The sequence below is a fragment of the Moschus berezovskii genome, chromosome 26 (genome assembly GCF_049115385.1).
Source record: "Moschus berezovskii isolate FMDL1 chromosome 26, NW_MosBer_1.0, whole genome shotgun sequence".
Lineage (NCBI taxonomy): Eukaryota > Metazoa > Chordata > Mammalia > Artiodactyla > Moschidae > Moschus > Moschus berezovskii.
The window spans coordinates 11,004,913-11,032,184 of NC_142485.1; the positions used below are offsets into that span (position 1 = coordinate 11,004,913).

Genomic DNA, 27,272 nt, shown 5'->3' on the forward strand with positions numbered 1-27,272 from the left:
ATACCAAACACCCTCTTCCAACAATACAAGAGATGACTCTACACATGGACATCACCAGATGGTCAATATTAAATTCAGACTGATTATACTGTTTGCAACAGAAGATGGAGAAGTTCTATACAGTCAGAAAAAACAAGACCAGGAGTGATTGTGGCTTAGATCATGAACACCTTATTGCAAAATTCAGACTTAAACTGAAAAAAGTAGGGAAAACCACTAGACCATTCAGGTATGACCTAAATCAAATCCCTTACAATTATACAGTGAAAGTGAGAAAAAGATTCAGGGGATTAGATCTGATAAACAGAGGCCCTGAAGAACTATAGACAGAAGTTTGTGACGTTGTACAGGAGGCAGTGATCAAGACCATCCCCAAGAAAAGAAGGGCAAAAAGGCAAAACGGCTGTCTGAGGAGGCCTTACAAATAGCTAAGAAAAGAAGAGAAGGGAAAGGCAAAGAAGAAAAGATATGCCCATTTGAATGCAGAGTTCCAAAGAACAGCAAGGAGAGATAAGAAAGCCTTCCTCAGTGACCAATGCAAAGAAATAGAGGAAAACAATAGAATGGGAAAGACTAGAGATCTCCAAGAAAATTAGAGATACCAAGGGAACATTTCATGCAAAGATGGGCTCAATAAAGGACAGAAATGGTATGAACCTAACAGAAGCAGAAGATATTAAGAAGAGGTGGCAACAATACACAGAAGAACTGTACAAAAAAGATCTTCATGACCAAGATAATCACGATGGTGTATTCACACACCTAGACATCCTGGAGTACAAAGTCAAGTGAGCCTTAGAAAAATCATTATGAACAAAGCTAGTGAAGGTGACAGAATGCCAGCTGAGCTTTTTCAAATCCTAAAGGATGATGCTGTGAAAGTGTCGCACTCAATACGCCAACAAATTTGGAAAACTCAGCAGTGGCCACAGGACTGGAAAAGGTCAGTTTTCATTCCAATCCCAAAGAAAGGCAATGCCAAAGAATGCTCAAACTACCACACAATTGCACTCATCTCACACACTGGCAAAGTAACGCTCAAAATTCTCCAAGATAGGCTTCAACAGTATGTGAACCATGAACTTTCAGATGTTCAAGCTGGATTTAGAAAAAGGAACCAGAGATCAAATTGCCAACATTTGCTGGATCATAGAAAAGGCAAGAGAGTTCCAGAAAAACATCTTCTTCTGCTTCATTGACAACACTTAAAGCCTTTGACTGTGTCATCACAACAAACTGGAAAATTCTTAAAGATACAGGATTACCAGACCACCTGACCTGCCTCCTGAGAAACCTGTATATAGATCAAGAAGCAACAGTTAGAACCAGAAATGGAACAACAGACTGGCTTCAAATTGGGAATGGAGTACATAAAGGCTGTATATTGTCACCCTGCTTATTTAACTTACATGCAGAGTACATCATGAGAAATGCCAAGCTGGGAAAAGCACAAGCTGGAATGAAGACTGTCAGGAGAAATATCAATAACCTCAGATACGCAGATGACACCACCCTTATGGCAGAAAGTGAAGAGGAACTAAACAGCCTCTTGATGAAGGTGAAAAAGGAGAGTGAAAAAGCTGGCTTAAAACTCAACATTCAAAAATCGAAGATCATGGCATCTGGTTCCATCAATCATGGCAAATGATGGGGAAACAATGGAAACAGTGACAGGCTTTATTTTTCTGGGCTCCAAAATCACTGCTGACGGTGACTGCAGCCATGAAATTAAGATGCTTGCTCCTTGAAAGAAAAGCTATAACAAACCTAGACAGCATGTTAAAAAACAGAGACATTACTTTGCCAACAAAGATTTGTATGGTCAAAGCTATGGTTTTTCCAGTAGTCATCTATGGAAATGAGAACTGGACCATAAAAAAGGCTGAGTGCCAAAGAATCGATGCTTTCAAATTGTGATGCTGGAGATTCTTGAAACTACCATGAACTGCAAGGAGATCCAAACAGTCAATCCTAAAAGAAATCAACACAATATTCATTGGAAGGACTGATGCTGAAGCTCCAATACTTTGGCCACCTGATGCAAAGTGCCAACTCACTGCAAAAGACCCTGACGCTGAGAAAGATAGATGGCAAAAGGAGAAAGGGACAGCAGAAGACGAGATGGTTGGATGGAGTCACTGACTCAAAGGACATAAGTTTGAGCAAACTCCAGGCGATGGTGAAGGACAGGGAAGCCTGGCGTGCTGCAGTCTATGGGGTCACAAAGAGTTGGACACAACTGAGCGACTGAACAAGAACATAAAAGTTTGAAACATTTTAAAGAATTTTTATCATACTTTTTGGTTGATCACTTGTTTTGATTTTGAAGTTATTTTATCTGTAAGACTACTTCTCCAATTTTATACCTACAAGAAAAAAAATCTATTCAGGTTATAGACATATCTTTGCAGATCTTTTCATGATGCACTCTTCAATACAGTAAGGAATACAAGTGTATTTGTGATATTTTACTCCACTTTAACTTGCAAATATTTGTAATAAGATACTTTGCACTTCAGAATACTATTAATTCTACATATTTCAAAGTTTTAACAGTGAAGAAATATAAATGCAATATCTAAATGTAAATATAAATGTAAAATGTGTAAAATATATACTGTAACACTGGGAAAATTTTTAATGTATTTGTTTTCAAATAAGATTAAGTCATTACATACCAAAGCAATTCCTGCAGAAAAACCGGTCACACACATCTTTCCAGGAAATGCTGCTCCCACATATTTTGGATAATCTCTAAAGCTAAATAAATAAGTATTAAATGATAATTAATTTTGACAATTCATATATGATATTTCCTGCTACGAATTTTCCTGTAGTTAAAAAAATTCTAGTCTGAAGCAAATTGAAGTAAAATCTTTCTCTATGCCTTTGTTTCACATTTATAAAATAGTGTTAATTAAATGAGATTAAGCACTTTGGGTTTCTAAAACATATCCAGTGAATCCAAATTTTTTATGACTTTACTGTTCTTGTGACATTTGGTTAAGGTTACCAAAGCCTTTACAGGCTTCCCTATAAAGGGACAGTAAAGAATCTGCCTGCAGTGCAGAAGACCAGGGTTTGACCCTGGTCAAACCTTTACAGTTCAATCTTCCTGGTCAGGAAGATTCCCTGGGAGGAAACAGCAACCCACTCCAGTATTCTTGTTTGGAAAATCCCCTGGACAGAGTAGCTTGGTGGGCTACAGTCCATGGAGTCACAAAGAGTTGGACACAACTTAGCAACTGAGGACACACACATGCACCAAAGACTTTGATCAAACATTTCAATCAAAAGCATTTTGCTCAATATCAATGAAAAGTAGCTTTAATGTATGGATTAAAAGTTTTCACTCAAATCTAGGTAAGCTCACCATTTTCTTACTGTAATGATTATATTGTTCTACAACTTAATTTTTTTCTGCTTTGAAAAAGACTCCATATAGCCTGCCATATAATAATAGCACTGTTCTCAGAGATTTATATAAATTATTCTATTTAATTCTCAAATCCACCCAGTGAAATAGATATTATTTGTCCCCACTGAACAAATCAAATATCAGATGGAAAGTACAAATAACTTGCTCAGGGCAGCAGAATTAATAAGGACTGATGAAGGATATGAACTTAAGACAGTTTGAATCCAGGGCCGTACTTTCAATTACTAAGATATAGATGCTCCAAACATACTCTGCCATCTTTACAGCCGCAGCCAAAACAAACATTCCAGGATGTATGTAGAAAAGCTTGATACTCAATTCTCAATTTAAAATGTCCCCACAGTCTCAACTGCACTTTACTTCACAACTGTACTGTCCCTCCACTACTCCCTTACTCTGATATTGTACATCCCTACCCTCCAGCACTTGTATCCAAGTATTTGCCCTTAACACCCAAGTTTAGCTTTACAGTCCAATATAGAATTATTGCTTAAATTCTTTCTTCATTCAAGACAGTTCTCCCAATAGATAAGACTTTCCCCTAAACTCTATCCATACTCCTGATGAGCTGGATACAATAACAACTATTTTTACTGAATACTGCCCACCCAATCTTCACATCAAATCAGTTATCAAGATTTAATGTTTTACTTCTTCAGTGTTTTTTGTTTCCCTCTTCCCCTACAGAGGTTTCGCTACAGTTATAACTACGAACTCCATACTCTTTGAAAAGAATTATTACCTACTCCTATATCTCTAAGTACAGTGCTTCAATAGCGTGTAATGCTTTCCACCTTCCTTTGATTTTACCTATGCCTGAATCTGCCTGCACACTTCTAATCTGACTCAGTACTTTGGATCTCACTCTTACCTTGCTCATTCTCACTCTCATTGTTTCTTCCTCCTTTAAACTATAAACAGAAAGACATAATGCACTAACATTAATCTTCTGCAATGACATGAGCAAGATGGCAGACTTGGAACTTATAACCCTCATCTCTCTCTCCAGAGACAATTCTGAGAAACACTCACAGACGAGAGTATTTTTGTGGCCTAAGAGTCCAAGGAAGGGTCCCACACCACACTTGAGCAAAAAAATCCAGGAACATTCCCATTCTTAGGTAAAAACAGTTTCATTCTGCCCACGTCACCATTCCCCCAATGCAGCACAGCTCAGTGCCAAGAGACATGCCTTCAGCCATGATTTCTCCCACAAGGAAAGGTGAGAACATAGTGAGTGCCCCAGTCATGCAAGATGATGCCCAAGAGGCCCATTTTTTTAAATTAAATTCTATTGAGAGATGGATGGATAAAGAAAATACGATGTACATACACAGTGGAATATAATTCAGCCTCAAGAAAGGAGGAAATCCTGCCATTTGCAGCATGGATAAACCTGGAGGACATTATGCTAAGTGAAATAAGCCAAACATGAAAAGTCAAGTACTGTATGATCTTGCTTATATGTTGAATCTAAAAGGGTCAACTAATAAAAGCAAAGAGTTGAATGGTGGTTGCCAGGGGTTGGGAAATGGGGGAAATGGGAAGATGGTCAAAGGTATAAAGTTTCAATTGCACAAAATGAATATGTCCTAGAGATCTAATGTACAGTCAGATGACTAGAGTTAATAATACTGTATTGTATATCTGAAATTTGCTAGAGTAGACTTAAATTTTCTCACCACACACCAAAAAATGGTAACTGTATAAGATGATGGATATGTTAATCAACTTGATTATAATTTTATAATGTATACATATATCAGAACATCACACTGTGGACATCCCTGGTGGTCAGTGGTTAAGAATCCTCCTGCCAGTGCAAGGGACATGGTTCTGGGAAGAGTCCACATGCCTCAGGGCAATTAAACCCATATTCCAGGCCACAACTACTGAGCCCATGCACCACAACTACTGAAGCCCACATACTCTGAGGCCCATGCTCTGCAAGAGAAGCCACTACAACGAGAAGCCTGCACTAGGGAGTAACCTCCGCTTGTCACAACTAGAGAAATCTCTCACACAGCAACAAAGACCCAGTACAGCCAAAATAAATAAACAATAAACAATTTTTAAATGCTATTGAAAAACCACACTGTACCCCTTAAATATATAAAATTTTTACTTATCAATTATAACTCAATAAAGATGGGAAAGAATAACAATAATAAAAGCAAATATAGGTAAATTGAGGCAGAACACATCAATTGCCCGAGGTGACAGACAGGGATGAACTTAAATGCAGGCAGTTGGCCTCCAGAGCTTAAATTTGAATCACTATGCTATGTTATCTCAGCAAACATTTATTGAATAAAGGAAAGATTGTAAAAAGTTTAAAAAAATTAAGCTTGCTATGTTCACTATTCCTCCTTTAGCACTCAAATTATAAATTTCTGAAGTATGGAGACCACAGGAAATTACTGTTAATGATCATAATTTCAAGGTATTTATTCTACTATATTATATTACTCAGGGGCTTCCCAAGTGGCATTAGTTATAAAGAACCCACCTGCCAATGCAGGAGATGTAAGAGACATGGTTTCAATCTCTGGATCAGGAATATCCCCTGCAGGAGGAAACTGCAACCCACTCCAGTATTCTTGCCTGAAGAATCCCATGGACAGAGGAGCCTGGCAGGCTACAGTCCATGGGGTCGCAAAGAGTCAGACACAACTGAAGTGAGTTAACATGCAGCATATTACTCATATGAAAAACAGATTGGTGCTTTAAAATAACATCAAGATATCAAGAAGGATCGTTACTTAAGTTTAAGGATGCTGGTTATACCATAATTTCTATATTTCTAACAGGGTAAATTCCCTGTCACCAGTCTCACTATTAATGCATCAAAGTTCAACATCTTAAAATTGGGAAAGGGGCATGTCACAGCTGTATATTGTCACCCTGCTATTTAACTTATATGCAGAGTACATCATGTGAAATTTCAGGCTGGGTGAAACACAAGCCGAAATCAAGACTGCTGAGAGAAACGTCAATAACCTCAGATATGATGACACCATCCTTATGGCAGAAAGCAAAGAGGAAACAGCCTCTTGACGAAGGTGAAAGAGGAGAGTGAAAAAGTTGGCTTAAAACTCAACATTCAAAAAATTAAGATCATGCCATATGGTCCCATTACTTCATGGCAAATAGATGGTAAAACAATGGAAACAGTGACAGACTTTATTTTCTTGGGCTCCAAAATCACTGTGAATGGTGACTGCAGCCATGAAATTAAAAGATGCTTGCTCCCTGGAAGAAAAGCTATGACAAACCTACACATTAAAAAGAAGAGACGTTACTTTGCCTACAAATGTCTGTATAGTCAAAGTTATGGTTTTTCCAGTAGTCATGTATGGATGTGAGAGTTGGACTATAAAGAAAGCTGAGCACCGAAGAATTGATGCTTTTGAACTGTGGTGGTGGTGAAGACTCTTGAGAGTCCCTTGGACTGCAAGGAGATCCAACCAGTCTATCCTAAAGGAAATCAGTCCTGAATATTCACTGGAAAGACTGATGCTGAAGCTGAAGGTCCAATACTTTGGCCACCTGATGCGAAGAGCAGACTCACTAGAAAAGACCCTGATACTGGGGAAAATAGATGGCAAAAGAAGAAAGGGACAACAGAGAACGAGATGGTTGGATGGAATCACTGACTCCATTTGCTCAAAGTTCGAGCAAACTTTGGAGGAGATGGTGAAGGACAGGGTAGCCTGGTGTGCTGCAGTCCCTGGGGTTGCAAAGAGTCGGACACTACTGAGCGATTCAGTAACAACAATCTTCATCAGCAATGTGAATCTCTGCTTTTTAGCTTTCCTTCTAAGGGACAAGGATCTTTTAATTTCATGGCTGCAGTCCACATTGATTCTGGAGTCCAAGAAAATAAAATCTGTCACTGTTTTTCTAAGCAACTTTCAAATATACAACAGTATTGTTACCTATAGTTACCATACTGTACACTACCATCCCCATGGCTTATTTATTTTATAATTGGAAATTATACTTTTCGATCACCTTCACCCATTTCACTTAACCTCATTACCACCTCTAGCAAACACCAATCTGTTCTGTATATGTTCAGGTTTGGTTGCTTGCCTTTGATTACACTTATAACTCAGTATCAGTGTTAGTCACTCAGTCATGTCCAACTCTTTGCAACGCCATGGACTGTAGCCCGCCAGGCCCCTCAGTCCATGGGATTCTCCAGGCAAGAATACTGGAGTGGGTTGCCATTCCCTTCTCTAGGGGATCTTTCCAACCCAGGGATTGAACCCAGGTCTTCTACATTGCAGGCAGATTGTTTACTGTCTGAGCTACACATATAACTAGCATCAAACAATATCTGTCTTTCTCATTCTGACTTATTTCACTTAGCAAAATGCCCTTAAGACCTACACATTTTGTCACAAATGTAAAGATTTTCTTCTTTTTATGGTCAGATAATAATTCACGATGTATATAAACGTAATTTTTCTATATCCATTCATCCATTACTGGACAAATAGTTTGATTCCATGTCTGTCTATATCAATAACAAATAAAGTAGGTTGTTCTTCCAGAAGCATTGGTACATCGCATAATTCTTTCAATAGGTGAAGAAAAAACATTTGATAAAATTTATTCACGATTTTTAAAAAACTTTTAGTAAACATAATAAACATTTTATTTGACAAACAGCATGTACAAAACCTGTAATGCAATTTTATACTTAATATTGATACACAGAAATCTTTCCCTTTGCAACAACAATGAAATAAAGATACCTGTTGTTACTTCTATTCATCATATTTCAGTGGTCCCAGCTAACATAATAAGAAAGTAATTTGCATAAGTATTAGATGAGAAAAAATAAAACTACCATAACTTTCAGATGATATGATTGTACATGCAGAAACTAGAATATCTCTACAGATAAATCACTAAAATTTAAAAATGAATTATATAACATAAAAAGTGAAAACTAATATGAACTGTGGGATTTATTTAGTAATACATCAATATTGGTTCATCATCCTTAACAAATGTATGACACCAGTCCAAGATGTTAATAATGGGGGGAAACTGAGGTAAGAGTTGTGGGGGAAAGGAAGTATATGGGAACTTCCTGTACATTTTTCTTGATTTTTCTGTAAAGCTAAAACTGATCTAAAATAAAATCCATTATTTTTTTTAATTAACACAAAATTTGCATTTCTCTATATATTGAATATCCTCAAAAGTTCAGTGAAAAGTAAGAAAATATAGCTGAAGAAATTAATACGGCAGATTAGGAAAACCCTGAACTCACCTCCTCCCAAGGGCACACCAAAATTACTAGTATATCAGAGCAACTACAGGAATGACCTGAAATCTAGTATGAAAGGATTTCCAAAATTAAAGATATAAAGAAGGGAGCCACAATGAGATAGGTATGAAGGCAGAGACTTGGTCCAGTCAGGACTGATACATCCAGGCCCGCAATGTGTCTACAAACAAGAGGCATATCACAACCTTGATCCTCATTGAGGATCAAGAAGTCTGAGTACCAGCCAAGCTTCCCAGCACAGCCACCTTGCAATGAAAGAGTGAACCATCCCCCTCAAAGTTGGTCTTTGAAAACCAGCAGGGCTTACATTCAGGAGAGCCAGAGGGCTATAAGAAACACATACTCCACTCAGAATACACACAAAATCTCACATGTTCTGACTCCCAGCATAGAGGCAGTCATTTGAAAGGCACCTGGGTCAGATTATATTTGCTGAATTTGAAGAGCATCCCAAAAAGGCAAGAGGTAATTGAGATTAAGATTCTAGTGGTAGATATTTTTGGAATCTTTCTACTGTGCTGACAATGACATTTTAGAATCCTCCCTTTATCCTATTAATGAGAGGGCATGCAGTACCCACCAGCAGGGCATGCAGCAGCTGTGCATCATCAGAAAGCACAAGCAGTCACAAGGGGAGCAGGTCTTGCCCACCCATGGGCCCACAATGGCCTCACAAGGCAGTGCCTCTCAGCTAGCCAGGCTAGAAGGCAGCCTCAAAACCAGGATGCCCAGAGTAGTCAGTCATGACACAACAGAAGGGCACTAACAGCCCACACAGGGAACACACTGGGTCACTTAGCTCTGAATGGCCAGAGAGAAACATGCTGCTAGACCTCATAAGATGCCTCCCATATAAGGCCACAGAGAATCAGGCAAAATGACAAAAAAGAGAGGAGTATGTTCCAAATAAGCAAACAAGATAAAACCTAAAAGACAACTAAACAAAACAGAGATAAGCAAGCTACCCAAAATAAGCTCAAGGTAATAATCATAAACATGCTCACTAATGTGGAGAGAAGAATAGATAAATACAATGAGACTTTCAATAGTTAGAAGATATTTTAAAAAACAGTCGGAACTAAAGAATATAATAAATGAAGTAACAAGCACCCCAGAAGAAATCACTAATAGGTTATATAGTATAGAGAATGAAATGGATCAGTGTTCTGGAAGGCAGAATAGTGAAAATTACCCAATTTAAAACGAAAACAAAGTTTAATGATAATAAAACCAGGAGCTCTGGGGCAAATTGAAGTGACATTAACAATCACATTATAGGCACCCCCAAAAAAGAAGAAAAAATTAAAGAGGCAGAGAAATTATATGAAGAAATAATAGCTTAAAAAATTCCCTAAAGAAGAAAACAGACATCCGGGTCCAGGAATCACTGAGAGAACCCAAGATGAACCCTAAAATGCTCACACCAACAAACGGTCTAATTAAAATGTGTAAAAGATAAAGAGGAACCCTTAAAACCCAAAAAGAAAAGCAAATGATCAAGGAAATTCCCATTCGACTATCAGCTAACTTTTTAGCAGAAACTCTGAAGTCCAGAATAGAATAACATCATATATTCAAAACAATAACAGAGAAAAACCTAAAACCAAGAGTACTCTACCTGGCAAGGATATCATTCAGATTTACAGGAGAGATAAACAGTTACACAGAAGGGCAAAAGCTCCCAGAGTTCAGCACCACTAAAACAGAAAGAAGAAATGCTTAAAAGCCCTTCTCTAAGCTGATAAGGGCACACGACAAATAAGTAGTACTACAAAAGGAGCACAAGAGAAGATCCACACGTGGGCATCACCAGACGGTCAACACCGAAAGCAGACTGATGACATTCTTTGCAGCCAAAGATGGAGAAGCTCTATACAGTCAGCAAAAACAAGACCGGAAGCTGACTGTGGCTCAGATCATGAACACCATATTGCCAAATGCAGACTTAAATTGAAGAAAGGAGGGAAAACCACTAGACCATTCAGGTATAACCTAAATCAAATCCCTTATAATTATACAGCAGAATCAAGAAATAGATTCAAGGGATTAGATCTGATAGAATACCTGGTGAACTATGAACAAAGGTTTCTTACATTGTATAGGAGACAGGGATCAAGACCATCCCCAAGAAAAATAAGTACAAAAAAGCAAAATGGCTGTATGAGGAGGCCTTAAAAATAGCTGTGAAAAGAAGAGAAGTGAAAAAAAAAGGAGAAAAGGAACGATATATGCATCTGAATGCAGAGTTCCAATGAATATCAAGTGATCAGTGCAAAGAAATGGAGGAAAACAATAGAATGGGAAAGACTAGAGATCTCTTCAAGAAAATTAGAGATACCAAGGGAACATTTCATGCAAAGATGGGCACAGTAAAGGACAGAAATGGTATGGACCCAACAGAAGCAGAAGATATTAAGAAGAGGTGGCAAGAATACGCAGAACAACTATACAAAAAACATCTTCATGACCTAGATAATTAAGAGGGTATGATCACTCACCTACAGAAGGTCATCCTTGAATGCAAAGTCAAGTGGGCCTTAGGAAGCATCACTATGAACAAAGCTAGCGGAGATGATGGAATTCCAGTTGAGCTATTTCAAACCCTAAAAGATGATGCTGTGAAAGTGCTGCACTCAATATGCCAGCAAATTTGGACAACTCAGCAGTGGCCACAAGACTGGAAAAGGTCAGTTTTCATTCCAATCCCAAAGAAAGGCAATGCCAAACAATGCTCAAACTACCGCACAATTAGCACTCATCTCACATGCTAGTAAAGTCATGCTCAAAATTCTCCAAGCCAGGCTTCAACAGTATGTGAATGGTGAACTTCCAGATGTTCAAGCTGGTTTTAGAAAAGGCAGAGGAACCAGAGATCAAATTGCCAACATCCATTGGATCATCAAAAAAGCAAAAGAATTCCTGAAAAACAGCTACTTCTGCTTTATTGACTATGCCAAAGCCTTTGACTGTGGATCACAACAAACTGTGGAAAATTCTTAAAGAGATGGGAATACCAGACCACCTGACCTGCCTCTTGAGAAATCTGTATGCGGTCAGGAAGCAACAGTTATAACTGGACATGGAACAACGGACTGGTTCCAAATTGGGAAAGGAGTATGTCAAGGCTGTATATTGTCACCGTGCTTATTTAACTTATATGCAGAGAACATCATGAGAAACAGTGGGCTGGAAGAAGCACAAGCTGGAATCAAGATTGCTGGGAGAAATATCCATAACCTTAGATATGCAGATGACAGTACCCTTCTGGCAGAAAGTGAAGAGGAACTAAAGAGCCTCTTGATGAAAGTGAAAGAGGAGAGTGAAAAAATTGGCTTAAAGCTCAACATTCAGAAAACTAAGATCATGGCATTCAGTTTCATCACTTCATGGCAAATAGATGGGGAAACAGTGGAAACAGTGTCAGACTTTATTTTTCTGGGCTCCAAAATCACTGCAAATGGTGACTGCAGCCATGAAAGTAAAAGATGCTTACTCTTTGGAAGAAAAGTTATGACCAACCAGAAAATTTATGACCAACCTTTGTTATGCCAACAAAGGTCCGCCTAGTTAAAGCTATGGTTTTTCCAGTGGTCATGTATGGATGTGACAGTTGGACTATAAAGAAACCTGAGTACCGAAGAATTGATGCTTTTGAACTGTGGTGTTGGAGAAGACTATTGAGAGTCCCTTGGACTGCAAGGAGATCCAACCAGTCCATCCTAAAGGAAATCAGTCCTGAATGTTCATTGGAAGGACTGATGCTGAAGCTGAAACGCCAATACTTTGACCACCTGATGCAAAGAACTGACTCATTTGAAAAGACCCTGATACTAGGAAAAATTGAAGGTGGGAGAAGAAGGGAATGATAGAGGATGAGATGGCTTGATGGCATCACTGACTCAGTGGACATAAGTCTGAGGAAACTCCAGGAGTTGGTGAGGGACAGGAGGCGTGGCATGCTGCAGTCCATGGGGTCGCAAAGAGTTGGACACTACTGAGCTACTGAACTGAACTGAAATGACAAAAGGAAAAGTCTCACTGGCAAAGAGAAGCAGATAGTAAACAAACAGGTAGGAAGGTTACAGGATAAAAGATGTAAAATTATCTATATCCACAATAAGTAGCTAAGATATACACAAAAATTATGGAAATTTTAAATAAAAAACCTATAAGTTATATGCCTATAAGTTAAATAAGCAGGGTGACAATACACAGCCTTGACATACTCCTTTCCCAATTTGGAACCAGTCCATTGTTCCATGTCCAGTTATAACTGTTGCTTCCTGACCTGCATATAGATTTCTCAAGAGGCAGGTCAGGTGGTCTGGCATGCCCATCTCTTTAAGAATTTTCCACAGTTTGTTGTGATCCACACAGTCAACGGCTTTGGCATAGTCAATAAAGCAGAAGTAGATGTTCTTCTGGAATTCTCTTGTTTTTTGTTTTTTGGTTTTTTTTTGATGATCCAACGGATGTTGGCAATTTGATCTCTGGTTATTCTAAATCCAGCTTGAACATCTGGAAGTTCACCGTTCAAGTTCTATTGAATCCTGGCTTGGAGAATTTTGAGCATTACTTTACTAGCATGTGAGATGAGTGCTAATTGTGCAGTAGTCTCAGCATTCTTTGGCATTGCCTTTCTTTGGGATTGGAATGAAAACTGACCTTTTCCAGTCCTGTGACCACTGCTGAGTTTTCCAAATCAAAGTCATATGTATTAACAAATTGAAGAGTAAAATTATAGTCACTTGAACCAACACAGAAAAAGCTTCTGACAACATTCACCATGCATTTATGGCAAAAAATTCTGAACAAAATGGGTATAAATGAACATTTTGTTCAGTTGCTAAGGTACGTTTTAGTTAACTATTTTGTGGCCCCATGGCCTGTAGCCCACTAGGCTGTTGATGGCCTGTTGATGGGATATCTCAGACAAGAATACTGGAGTGGGGTGCTATTTCCTTTTCCAGGGGATCTTCCCAGGGATGGATAGAACCAGGGATGGAACCCATGACCCTGAATTGGCACTGAGCCACCAGGGAAGCCCTATAAAAGAATATACTGAACATAATAAAGGTCGTATAAGACAAACCGCAGCACCTAACATCATACCTAGGAATGAAAAACTGGCAGCATTTCCTCTAAGACTAGGAACACGTCAAGGATGCCCACGATCACCACTATATTCAACATAGTATTGGCAGTGCTAGCCATAGCATTCGAACTGGAAAAAGAAGTAAAAGGAATCCAAACTGTTGAAGTAAAGCTGTCACTGTTTGCAGATGACATGATACTATGTATAGGAAATCCTAAAGATACCACAGAAAACTGTTAGAACTCATCATTGAATTTTGTAAAGTTGCAGGATACAAAATTAATATAATTAGTTGTGCTTTTATACACTAAAAAATTTTACCAGAAAGAGAAGTGAAGAAGACAATTTTGGGCTTCCTGGTGACTCAGTGGTAAAGAATCTGACTGCCAGTGTAGTAGGCACAGGCTCGATCCCTAGTCCGGGAAACCCACATGCCATGGAGCAACCAAGCCCATGTGCCACAACTATTAAGCCTGTGCTCTAGAGCCCAGGAGCTGCAACTACTGAAGCTAGTGTGCCCTCGAGGCCATGACACCACAAAGCGAAGCCTGTGCACAACTAGAGAGGAGCCCCTGCTCGCCACAATTAGAGAAAAGCACACACAGCAATGAAGACCCAGCACAGCCAAAAATAAATAAATAAAACCATGTTTAAAAAGAACAATCATTTTAAAATAACTGCTTAAACTTCTTTATAAAAACACAATCTTATTTACAATCACATCAAAAAAATTAAAAGACTCAGGAATAAATCTAACCAATGTATAAAAGATCTATACTCAGAAAACTAGTAAAACACTGTTTTACTAGTGTAAAAGAGAACACAAACAAGTGTTTAAAGAGAACACAGAGGGAAAGACATATGTGTTCATGTATTAGGAGAATTATTATGTTAAAATCTCATACAATCTACACATCCAATGTAATCCTTTATCAAAATATCAACAACATTTTTCACATTTTTCAGCATTTGAACAAAGAATACTATAATTTTAATGGATCCTCAAAAGACCCCAAATAGGCTAGGCAATTCTGAGGAAAAGAACAATGCTGGAAATATTTCATTCTTTGATATCAAACTATACTACAAAGCTGTGTTAATTAAAACAGTGCTATACTGGCACAAAAAACAGACACATAGATCCATGGAACAGAATAGACACTTGGTTGATAATCTATGATAAAAGAAGTATGAACACACAAGGGTTTGTAAAAGATAGCCTCTTCAATAAATGGAGGTGGGAAAATTGGACAGCCACATTCTTGAAACTGGACCATTCTCCATAACATATTCAAAAAAACCTCAAAGGGGACTAAGGAATTAAATTTAAGTCCTAAAACCTTAAAATCCTAGAAGAAAAGATAGGAAGTATAATCTTTGATATCAGTCTTGGCAGTATTTTTTATAATCTGTCTTCTCAGGCAAGGGAACAAAAAATAAACAAATGGGACTACATGAAACCAAACTGTTCTACACAGCAAAGGAAGATATCAACTAAATGAAAAGGCAACCTAATGAGTGGAAGAAGATATTTGCAAATGATATATCTGATAATAGATTAATATCCAAAATATATAAAGAAATCATATAACTCAACACTAAAAAATCATATAAGGCATGCATGCTCAGTTATGTCTGACTCTTTGAGACTTCATGGACTGTAGCTCACCAGGCTCCTCCATCCATGGAATTTCCCAGCAAGAATACAGGAGTGGGTTACCATTTCCTATTCCAGGGGATCATCACACCCCGGGATCAAACCCGTGTCTCCTGTGTCTGATGTAAAAATGAATGGAAGACCTGAAAAGACATTTTTCCAAAGATATATAGATAGCCAAGAAATACATGAAAAGATGCTCAGTATCACTGATTATCAAGGAAGTGCAAATCAAAAGCACAATGAGATACCACTTCACACTTGTGAGAATGACTAGTATCAAAAAGTCTACAAATAACACATTGATATATAGATTTACTTTTATCTCTAAACATTTCAAGAGGTTGTTTGTGGGACTTGACAAATGTTTGCCAAAAGAACTAATTAAATTCATGGCAAAATTGGCTATTTAACTGGAAGAAAATAAAATTTTACTTATCTTTTGTTATACAAATATTAGACTAAAATGCATCAAAAATTCATTTATAAAACACAACAATATTTATTCTCTAACAAAAACTTGCAGACTAAAGTTTAGGGCTGGAGGAGATTTTCATCAAATAGGAAATGCAGAAGTAAAAATAAGATTAACAAACTTGGCCCTAAAAACATTAAAGATTTTACGGAGCAAAAAAAAACAAAAAAAGTTAAATATCTATAGAAAAATTACAGACACGGAAAAAGTTATTTTTGATATACATAAACAATGGATTAATATCTAAACATTCACTAAACCCTTACAAATTACAATGAAGTAGTTAAATAACATGAAAAGGCAATTTCAGAAGGACAGATCCAAATGATTAACAAACATGACAAGATGGTCAAATCTACTAGTCTTTGGAGAAAGGAAATTAAAAAACATTTCAATTTTATATCCATCAAACTGTCAAAAAATAGAAAGAAAAATAACCCATCATTGACAGATGTGGGGAAAAGATTAATCTTACATATGCAAAAAGAATTATCACCATGCCAAATTCAAAATACGTACATGCAGATTTATTGAAAGACATGATGATCATAATTGCTAGTAAATTTTATATGGATACAATGATAAAGTATATACTTATAACTGATTGTTAGAAAACTAACATTTAAAATAATGTAGAAAATTCATTAGGATAAAATATTCTAACCTACTCTGCCAAGCCTTTGATCAAAACTCATTATAATAATATAAACTTTCCAAGACAAATCCCTTCTTTTCATATAGTGATTAAGATTATAGACTCTGGAGTTACTAAGTGTAGGTCCAAAACCTAGACATACCACTAGAATCAAAATCCTGAGTTGGTTTAGCCTCTTGAAATGTCAGTCTCCTCATCAGTAAATGTTGATAAGCATAGAAATAAATTTTAGTTATCTTCTTTTATTGTCTGATAATCGGAAAGACAGCATGAGGGCTGAATGAGTGCATAAAGAATAACCAAAGTGTGAACAGTCAAAAATGAACAATTCCCTAAATTAAGCTACAACAATATCACAAATCTTTGATTTCTAAGAAAACTGCAACATTATTCTTACATGAATAGATATGCAATATCATGAGGCCTCAGGGTAAGATAGGACTTTTTCCATTCTAAAAATCTATGCAGTAATTCATCTGCCTCACCAACTGTAGAGATCTTATTTTTATCGGACCACAATTCCAAAGATGACAGCACAATAGAAATTTTTAATTGGGCAAACATCTAAAAATAGAAATACAAATACATGAAAAATTAATTTTATGTATTAAATTAATTAAATTTATAATTAAATTAATTCAATGTTCGATAAATTCATACTCAATTTATATGGACAACTTAATTCTTCAAAAGCACCACATCAAGTTAATGTGAATTACAATTTCAAAATTAGTATGAATTTTCCTAACTAGTATGAAAAGGAAAATACTTACCGAATTTACAAGGCCAATAATTTCAATGACTTTATTTGTTACTATCATGCTATCAGAGCCCAGGTAATCAAACTGAAAAACAGAATTTAAAATTTAAATATAATTTATTATATAATTTGTTTGAGATTTACTCTCCATCTGCTCTCTCAGGTTGAAGCTCCTTTGGGGTTAGAACACTTCAAAATAAGACAGCAACAAAAAATGAATATAAACTGAATCACTCACATACTGTATTATATAAAATCATATACCAGTCTGGGTGATAGTTTGGCAACTTCTTTCAAAGCAGGTAATGGACCTAGCAATTGCACTCATGAACATTTATCCTAAAGAAATAAAAAATTGATGCTCACAAAAATCCATGCATGTATGGAAACAACTCATATGTCCTTCAATGGTCAATGGGTTAAACAATCTGGTACATTCATAACACGCTGCTGCTGCTGCTGCTGCTGCTGCTGCTAAGTCACTTCAGTCGTGTCCGACTCTGTGTGACCCCATAGACGGCCTCCTACCAGGCTCCCCCGTCACTGGGATTCTCCAGGCAAGAACACTGGAGTGGGTTGCCATTTCCTTCTCCAATGCATGAAAGTGAAAAGTGAAAGTGAAGTCGCTCCGTCGTGTCCGACTCTTAGCGACCCCATGGACTGCAGCCTACCAGGCTCCTCTGTCCATGGGGTTTTCCAGGCAAGAGTACTGGAGTGGGGTGCCATTGCCTTCTCCCAGTAAAAATGCTACTTAGTTATTAAAAAAAAAAAAAAAGACGTTACTGAACTGTTGATATATGGAACATCTTGGGTAAACCTAAAAAAAATTATGCTAAGTATAAACAAATCTCAAAGGATACATACTCCATGGTAACATTCATGCAGTATTCCTGAAATCACAGAGGGAGAAGTTGATTAGTGATTATCAAAGGTCAAGAAGTAGGGAAGCAGGGAGAGATGGGAATGACTGCAGAGGGATAACATAAGAAAGCCTTCTGATGACAGTGCTCTTGAGTGTCTCCATCCCAAGCAGTGGTAGTTATGAAAGGCTACATATGTGAAACTACCACACAAAACCACACATACACACAAATTAGTATAACTGCTGAAGTCTGAATAAGCTATGAAAAATGAACACGATCCCTTGGATATCCCACAGGACCCTCAAGATAAACATATTCAAAATGACGCTGACTATCCTCCCTCAAAAATATGCTCCCACTCAGGTTTCCACTTAATTACCTATTCTTCTACTATCATTTATGACCCCCATGTTTATTTATACTACATGTTCTATGACAGCAAAACTTTCTGTTTTGTTCGCTACTCTATTCCCAATAAATAAAACAGTAACTGGAGATGTAGGTGACTCTTAATAAAGTTATCCAAAAAATGAATAAATCAAATCAATTTACAAGTTCTTCTTACTGACCCTCAGTAACTTTTAAAATTGGCCTTTCCCATCTATTGATTTATAAAAGTTTATCTTGATTACCGGAATATTCTCTTAAATGCTTTATCTTTCTTCAATTTTTTCACCAGCATCCCTGTCCCTACACTGCTACAAACATGATTCTAACATGTCATTACTCTGATTAAAATCGTTCATTGACTGTCTATTACCTTTAGGATAAAATCCAAGCATCGTGTCAGTTCTTCAATTCTTTCCCTTTTGCCTCTTCAGCCTTGTGTATTAATCATCCTAAACATCTTTCAGTTATCTGAACAGAACAGTCTTATGTGCCCTTGCAAAGAAAGGTTTCGCAATAGGTCTTCCTTGGCCCTACCCTCCTCCCACTGCCAAACTAACCAAATCAGAACACAACTTCCAACAATCTCCTTTATCAGTTTTGTTTTTTTTTTTCAGATTTTTCACTTTTACGGGTTAGTGAAAAGTGTTAGTCGCTCAGTCATGTCCAACTCTTTGTGACCCCAGGGACTGTAGCCCACCAGGCTTTTCTGTCCATGGAATTCTCCAGGCCAGAATACTGGAGTGGGCAGCCATTCTTCTCCAGAGTATCTTTCGAGCCCAGGGATCTAGCCCAGGTCTCCTGCATCTCTTGCACTGCAGGCAGATTCTTTACCATCTGAGCCACCAGGTTCTCACGCTCCAATTCCCCTGCCCTAATCATCCAAAGGCAAAGTACAAAATACCTTTAAACAACCTTGATTCTCCAGAACCCACTGCAACTTTCCAAACTAGCCGATCCTAAACCTGTTTACCTTGCCTTGCTATTTCTTCCTATAGGAACCATAATAAAGGTTCCTGCCATGTTTTCCTGTGGCTCCTTCTGTCTCCTGACCTACTCTTGGTGATTCCCCACGTGGCATGATGTGGTACCCTTTCCTCCTGGGAACTGTGAAAATAAGTGTCTTTCCAATAGCAATCATCTCCCCATCTGTTGACATCAGCCTGCCTAAATAATAATAAAACCTACATTTTAAAACACCTACTTACATGCTCTTATAGTATCCCAGGTTACAGTTCTGTCTCTATGTCTCTCTTCAGTAATGTACTGTTTTTGTGTGTGTTTTTTTAATTTTGAAAGTATGATAACACATTTACAGGAGATTTGGGAAATACAGAACAAGGTTACATATAGTTCCACTATATATTACAATTATTTTTTAAGTAGGTAAATTAAGATTCTTAGTTGGAGTTTCAATATCAGATTCTCAAAAATTAATGGAATGAATATACGGAGAAGTAGAAGGATACAGTAAACCTGAAGAGCACTATGAGCCAATTAAATATAATTAAGATTTATACAATTTTCACACAACAGTAGGATAAAAATTCTAGTCAAGTTCCCATAGATGATAAACTAAGAGACACTGGAATATATCCAGGAACATAAGTGAAGTGGAAGTTACTCAGTCGTGTCCCACTCTTTGCAACCTCATGGACTATATAGTCCATGGAATTCTCCAGGCCAGAATATTGGAATGGGTAGCCTTTCCCTTCTCCAGTGTCCAGGGACATAAAACAAGGTATAAAAATTTCATAGTATAAAGGTACTGAAATTATAGAGGCTGTTCTTTTATCACTGTGGAATTATATTAGAAATAAATATCAAAAGATATTTGAAAATAACCCACATATTTTCAAATGCAATGTGGCATTTACCAACAGAGTTCTTTGACTTAGCCACTGAAAACCTCAATAAAGTTAGAAGACTGAGAAAAACACAGGGTGATTGCAGAGAAGAAAACATTTCGGTGAGAAATTAATACCAAAATGAGAAATTAATACCCAAGATACTTTTAAAAACCCCATGTGTATGGTAATTCAAAGTCTGCTTTTAAATGATGGATATATCTAAGAAGCCCTAAAGAAGGAAAATCAGAAAATATCTGCAATAGAATAAAAATGAAGAGAATTTACCAGAACTTGCTGCATGCAGCTGAAGATTCTCAGTGCAATTAAATACAATGTGGAGTCTTGAATGTGTGAAAATAAATAATGGACACTAGCATAAAATTTTGTCAAATGTGAACAAAATCTGCACTTCAGTTAATAATACGGTATCACATGTTAATTTCCTGAATTTTTTTAAAAACATAATATCTCTTTAAATTCTCAGAATTGGATTGAAAGTTTCAAGCCTCATTTGAATTTTTTTTTAAAAATCACTAATATAATAAATTTTCTAGAATTTTAGCAGTAATACTAGATGCCAAAATACATGGAACTATATCAAAGTTTTGAGTGAACATAAATTAGAAAACTAGTATTTTATTCATACTGAGTCAAACAAGTGGAATCAAAATGTCATAAATATTTTAGATAGGCAAAATTCAAAATTTTCTAAAATATATATACATACTATTTATACATATGTATATACAAACACACACAAAAGGCTAGAGAAAGAACAACGTCAAAAAAGAGAGAAATCAGAACACATAAACTAAATGAAATGAGAAGGCCAAATATTAAATAGAAAAAGTGAAACAAATGATAAAAGTAACAGGTCATCATATAATCCAGTTGTTTTTAGACATTGCTGTTCATTAGAAACACATCTGGAGCTATGGAAAAAAAAAGTGGTACCTTAGCAATTGCACTTCTTTTTTAATTCCAAGAAAATTCTGATATACATTTGATTTTTTAAAAGTTATTACAGGATTTTCTATTAAATGGTAGATTTAGTGATATAGGATTCTATTATTTTCTGTTGACCAACCATGATACAATTTCATTGAAACAAATAATCGTTATATAATCAAAATAGTAAAATAAGTTTATCAGTTATCACAATCAATAGCCAAACAAAACATAAAAGATAATTGTAATTTCCAGTCAAAATTGAAACATGATGAACCTAACAGTATAAAATAATTACGTACTAATTGGGGAATTAAGTGGTATGGTAAGTGGACGAGCATACATGCACATGTTTTCATCCACCCAGCAAGTCTATGTCATTTGTTTCAGTTCAGTCACTCAGTCGTGTCTGATTCTTTGTGACTCCATGAACCACAGCACTCCAGGCCTACCTGTCCATCACCAACTCCCGGAGTTCACCCAAACCCATGTCCATTGAGTCGGTGATGCATTCCAACCATCTCATCCTCTGTCATCCCCTTCTCCTCTTGCCCTCAATCTTTCCCAGCATCAGGGGCTTTTCCAGTGAGTCAGCTCTTCGCATGAGGTGGCCGAAGTATTGAAGTTTCAGCCTCAACATCAGTCCTTCCAATGAACACCCAGGACTTGATCTCCTTTAGGATGGACTGGTTGGATCTCCTTGCAGTCCAAGGGACTCTCAAGAGTCTTTTCCAACACCACAGTTCAGTTCAAAAGCATCAATTCTTCGGCGATCAGCTTTCTTCACAGTCCAACTCTCACATCCAAACATGACCACTGGTAAAACCATAGCCTTGACTAGATGGACCTTTGCTGACAAAGTAATGTCTCTGCTTTTCAATATGCTGTCTAGGTTGGTCATAACTTTCCTTCCAAGGAGTAAGCGTCTTTTAATTTCATGGCTGCAATTACCATCTGCAGTGATTTTGGAACCCAGAAAAATAGTCTGACACTGTTTCCACTGTTTCCCCATCTGTTTGCCATGAAGTGATGGGATTTGAAGACATGATCTTAGTTTTCTGAATGCTGAGTTTTAAGCCAACTTTTTCACTCTCATCTTTCACTTTCATCAAGAAGCTCTTTAGTTCTTCTTCACTTTCTGCCATAAGGGTGGTGTCATCTGTCTATCTGAGGTTATTAATATTTCTCCCGGCAATCTTGATTCCAGCTAGTGCTTCCCCCAGCCCAGTGTTTCTCATGATGTACTCTGCATATAAGTTAAATAAGCATGGTGACAATATACAGCCTTGATGTACTCCTTTTCCTATTTGGAACTAGTCTGTTGTCCCATGTCCAGTTTTAACTGTTGCTTCCTGACCTGTATATAGGTTTCTCAAGAGGCAGGTCAGGTGGTCTGGTATTCCCATCTCTTTCAGAATTTTCCCCAGTTTATTGTGATCCACACAGTCAAAGGCTTTGACATAGTCAATAAAGCAGAAATGGATGTTTTTCTGGAACTCTCTTGCTTTTTCGATGATCCAGCGAATGTTGGCAATTTGATCTCTGGTCCCCAGTATTCTTACCTGGAAAATCCCATGGATGGAGGAACCTGGTAGGCTACAGTCCACGGGGTCACAAAGAGTCGGACACGACTGAGCGACTTCACTTTCACTTTCCTCTGCCTTTTCTAACACCAGCTTTAACCTCTGGAAGTTCAGTTCAGTTCGAAGTTCACGGTTCCCTTATTGCTGAAGCCTGACTTGGAGAATTTTGAGTATTACTTTACTAGCGTGTGAGATGAATACAATTGTGCAGTAGTTTGAGCATTCTTTGGCATTGCCTTTCTTTGGGATTGGAATGAAAACTGACCTTTTCCAGTGCTGGCATATTGAGTGCAGCACTTTCACAGCATCATCTTTCAGGATTTCAAATAGCTCAACTGGAATTCCATCACCTCCACTAGCTTTGTTCATAGTGATGCTTTCTAAGGCCCACTTGACTTCACATTCCAGGATGTCTGGCTCTAGGTGAGTGATCACACCATCGTGATTATCTTGGTCATGAAGATCTTTTTTGTACAGTTCTCCTGTGTATTCTTTCCACCTCTTCTTAATATCTTCTGCTTTTGTTAGGTCCATACCACTTCTGTCCTTTATCGAGCCCATCTTTGCATGAAATGTTCCCTTGGTATTTCTAATTTTCTTAGAGATCTACAGATCTCTAGTCTTTCCCATTCTATTGTTTTCCTCTTTCTTTGCATTGATCACTGAAGAAGGATTTCTTATCTCTCCTTGTTATTCTCTGGAACTCTGCATTCAAATGGGTATAACTTTCCTTTTCTTCTTTGCTTTTCACTTCTCTTCTTTTCACAGCTATTTGTAAGACCTCCTCAGACAGCCATTTTTCTTTTTTGCACTTCTTTTTCTTAGGGATGGTCTTTTTTTTTTCTAACTTATTTAATTGGAGGCTAATTACATTATTGTATTGGTTTTGCCATACATTGACATGAATCTATCCCAGGTTAGGGATGGTCTTGATTCCTGTCTCCTGTACAATGTCACGAACCTCCGTCCATAGTTCATCAGGCACTCTGTCTGTCAGATCTAGTCCCTTAAATCTATTTCTCACTTCCACTGTATAGTCTTAAGGGATTTGATTTAGGTCATACCTGAATGGTGTAGTGGTTTTCTCCACTTTCTTCAATTTCAGTCTGAATTTGGCAATAAGGAGTTCATGATCTGAGCCACAGTCAGCTCCTGGTCTTGTTTTTGCTGACTGTATAGAGTTTCTCCATCTTTGGCTGCAAAGAATATAATCAATCTGATTTTGGTGTTGACCATCTGGTGATGTCCATCTATAGCGTCTTCTCTTGTGCTGCTGGAAGAGGGTGTTTGCTATGACCAGTACATTCTCTTAGCAGAACTCTATTAGCCTTTGCCATTCTACATTCTGTACTCCAAGGCCAAACTTGCCTGTTACTCCAGGTATTTCTTGACTTCCTACTTTTGCATTCCAGTCCCCTATAATGAAAAGGACATCTTTTTTGGGTGTTAGTTCCAGAAGGTCTTGTAAGTCTTCATAGAACTGTTCAACTTCAGTTTCTTCAGCGTTACTGGTTGGGGCATAGACTTGGATTACCATGATATTGAATGGTTTGCCTTGGAAACGAACAGAGATCATCCTGTCGTTTTTGAGACTGCATCCAAGTACTGCATTTCGGACTCTTTTGTTGACCATGATGGCTACTCCATTTCTTCTAAGGGATTCCTGCCCACAGTAGTAGATACAATGGTCATCTGAGTTAAATTCACCCACTCTAGTCCATCTTAGTTCACTGATTCCTAGGATGTCAATGTTCACTCTTTCCATCTCCTGTTTGATCACTTCTAATTTGCCTTGATTCATAGACCTAACATTCCAGGTTCCTATGCAATATTGCTCTTTACACCATCATTTGGTTCACATTTACATTTAAGGTAAATTATCAGTATGTATGGTCCTATTACTGCTTTTTTAATTATTTGGGGTTTATTTTGGGTAGGTTTTCTCCTTCTCTTGTGTTTCCTACCTAGAGAAGTTCCATTAACATTTGTTGTAACGTTGGTTTCATGGTGCGGAATTAAATTTTGCTTGTCTGGAAAGCTTTTGATTTCTCCATCAAATCTGAACAAGAGTCTTGCTGGGTAGAGTATTCTTGGTTGTAAGTTTTTTCCTTTTATCACTTCAAATATATTGTGCCACTCCTTCTGGCTTGTAGAGAAAGCCAGATTTTTGTTGAGAAATCAGCTGATAACTTTATGGGAGTTCCTGTGTATTTGTCCTTTTTCCCTTGTTGCTTTTAATATTTTATCTTTAATTTTTGTCATTTTGATTACTATGTGTCTCAGTGTATTCTTCCTTGGTTTTATCTTGCCTGGGACTCTTTGTGCCTCCTGGACTTGGTTGACTATATGCTTTCCCATGTTAGGGAAATTTCCAGCTATTATTCTTCAAATATTTTCTCAGGCCCTTTCTCTCTTCCCTTTCCAAAACCCCTGTAATGTGACTGCTCATGGGTTTAATGTTGTCCCAGGCGTCTCATAGGCTGTTTTCACTTTTTTCATTTTTTTTTTTTTTTGTATTCTTTTCTGCAGCAGTGATTTCCACCATTCTGTTCTCCAGGTCACTTATCCATTCCTCTGCCTCAGTTATTCTGCTATTGATTCTTCATCTCTAGTGTACTCTTATCTCTGTTCATTTGTTCTTTAGTTCTTCTAGGCCTTTGGTAACCATTTTTTGCATGTTCATTCTTTTTCCAAGATCCTGGATCATCTTCACTATCACCATTCTGAATTATTTTTCTAGAAGGTTGCCTATCTCCACTTCATTTAGTTGTTTTTCTGGAGTTTTTTCTTGTCCCTTCATCTGAGACATAACATGCTGCTTTTTCATTCTAAGTAACTTCTGTAATGTGACTTTTGTTCTAGCCATTGTAGGAGTGTGGTTCATCTTGCTTCTTCTGTCTGCCTTCTGGTAGATGAGGTTAAGGGGCTTGTGTAAGCTTCCTGATGGGACAGACGAGCAGTGAGAGAAACTAGGTCTTGTTCTGGTGGGCAGGGCCATGATCATTATAACATTAATCCAATTATTTGCTGATAGGTGGAGTTGTGCTCCCTCTCTGTTAGTTGTTTCGCTTATGGCAACCCAGCCCTGGGGTCTACGAACTCTGTGTGGGGTTAATGGCAACCTCCAAAAGGACTTATGCCAAGAGGCATTTCCAGGACTGCTGCCAGTGTCCTCATCCCTGCGGAAGCCACTGCTGACCCACACCTCCACAGGAGACCCTCCACACTAAGAGGCAGGTCTGATTCAGTCTCCCGTGGGGTCACTGCTCCTTTCCGTTGGGTCTTGGTATATGCAAGATTTTGTTGTGCCTTCCAAGAGTCGAGTCTCTGTTTCCCTCAGTCCTGTAGAAATCCTCTAATCAAATCCTGCCGCCTTCAAAGTCAGGTTCTGTGGGGATTCCCAGTCCCTTTGCCAGATCTCCTCGCTGGGAAGCCTGACACGAGGCTCAGAATCATCACAGCAGTGAAGAAGGAGAACTTCTTTGGTATTACCATTCTCCAGACTGTGGGTGGCCCAGCTGGCAGGTATAGGATTTTATTTTACCATGTTTGTACCCCTCCTGCTGTCTCATTGGGGCTTCTTGTCTTTGGACATGGAGTATCTTTTTTTTGCACATGGGGCTCCAGCATCATCCTGTCAATGGCTGTTCAACAGCTCGTTACGATTTTGGTGCTCTTGCAGGAAGAGATTGAGTGTGTGTTCTTTTACTCCACCATCTTGAACTGGAAACTTTGCACTGTGTTTTTATTGTACCATAGACTCCCTCAATCTGGCACTGAATTCACTAGGCTACAATTATGGATTTAAAATTTGTGCAGATACTGAAGATATCACTATTCTTCTTTACATGCCCAATATCTGGTAACATAGATGTCATATTTAGCTCAATATTTATCTTATTAAAGAATATATAAATATTTGTAAAACCAGAAAAATAGATGTTTAATCAGCATTTGATGACTGGCAAATCTGGCAATTTGGACAAGAAGCTTTAAAAACAACATACTCCTGAAACAAGAATTGATGCTTTTGAATTGTGGTGTTGAAGAAGATATTTGAGAGTCCCTTGGATTGTGAGGAGATCCAACCAGTCATTCCTAAAGGAGATCAGTCCTGGGTGTTCATTGGAAGGACTGATGTTGAGGCTGAAACTTCAATACTTTGGTCACCTGATGCGAAGAGTTGACTCACTGGAAAAGACCCTGATGCTGGGAAAGATTGAGGGCAGGAGGAGAAGGGGACAACAGAGGATGA

At 37.8% G+C, this 27,272-nt stretch overlaps 1 protein-coding gene across 1 annotated transcript in view; it reads right to left on the reverse strand.

Annotated features, from left to right (window-relative positions):
• The window catches only part of ADAM32 (ADAM metallopeptidase domain 32), a 158,086-nt gene that overhangs the window by 90,846 nt on the left and 39,968 nt on the right, over positions 1-27,272 (reverse strand). Inside the window, exons 8-10 of the mRNA XM_055416290.2 lie at positions 17,400-17,471; positions 17,024-17,190; positions 2,679-2,760 (exon numbers count right to left, since the gene is read on the reverse strand). Coding sequence (XP_055272265.2) covers positions 2,679-2,760; positions 17,024-17,190; positions 17,400-17,471 — 321 coding nt within the window. The remainder of the gene's footprint in view (positions 1-2,678; positions 2,761-17,023; positions 17,191-17,399; positions 17,472-27,272) is intronic.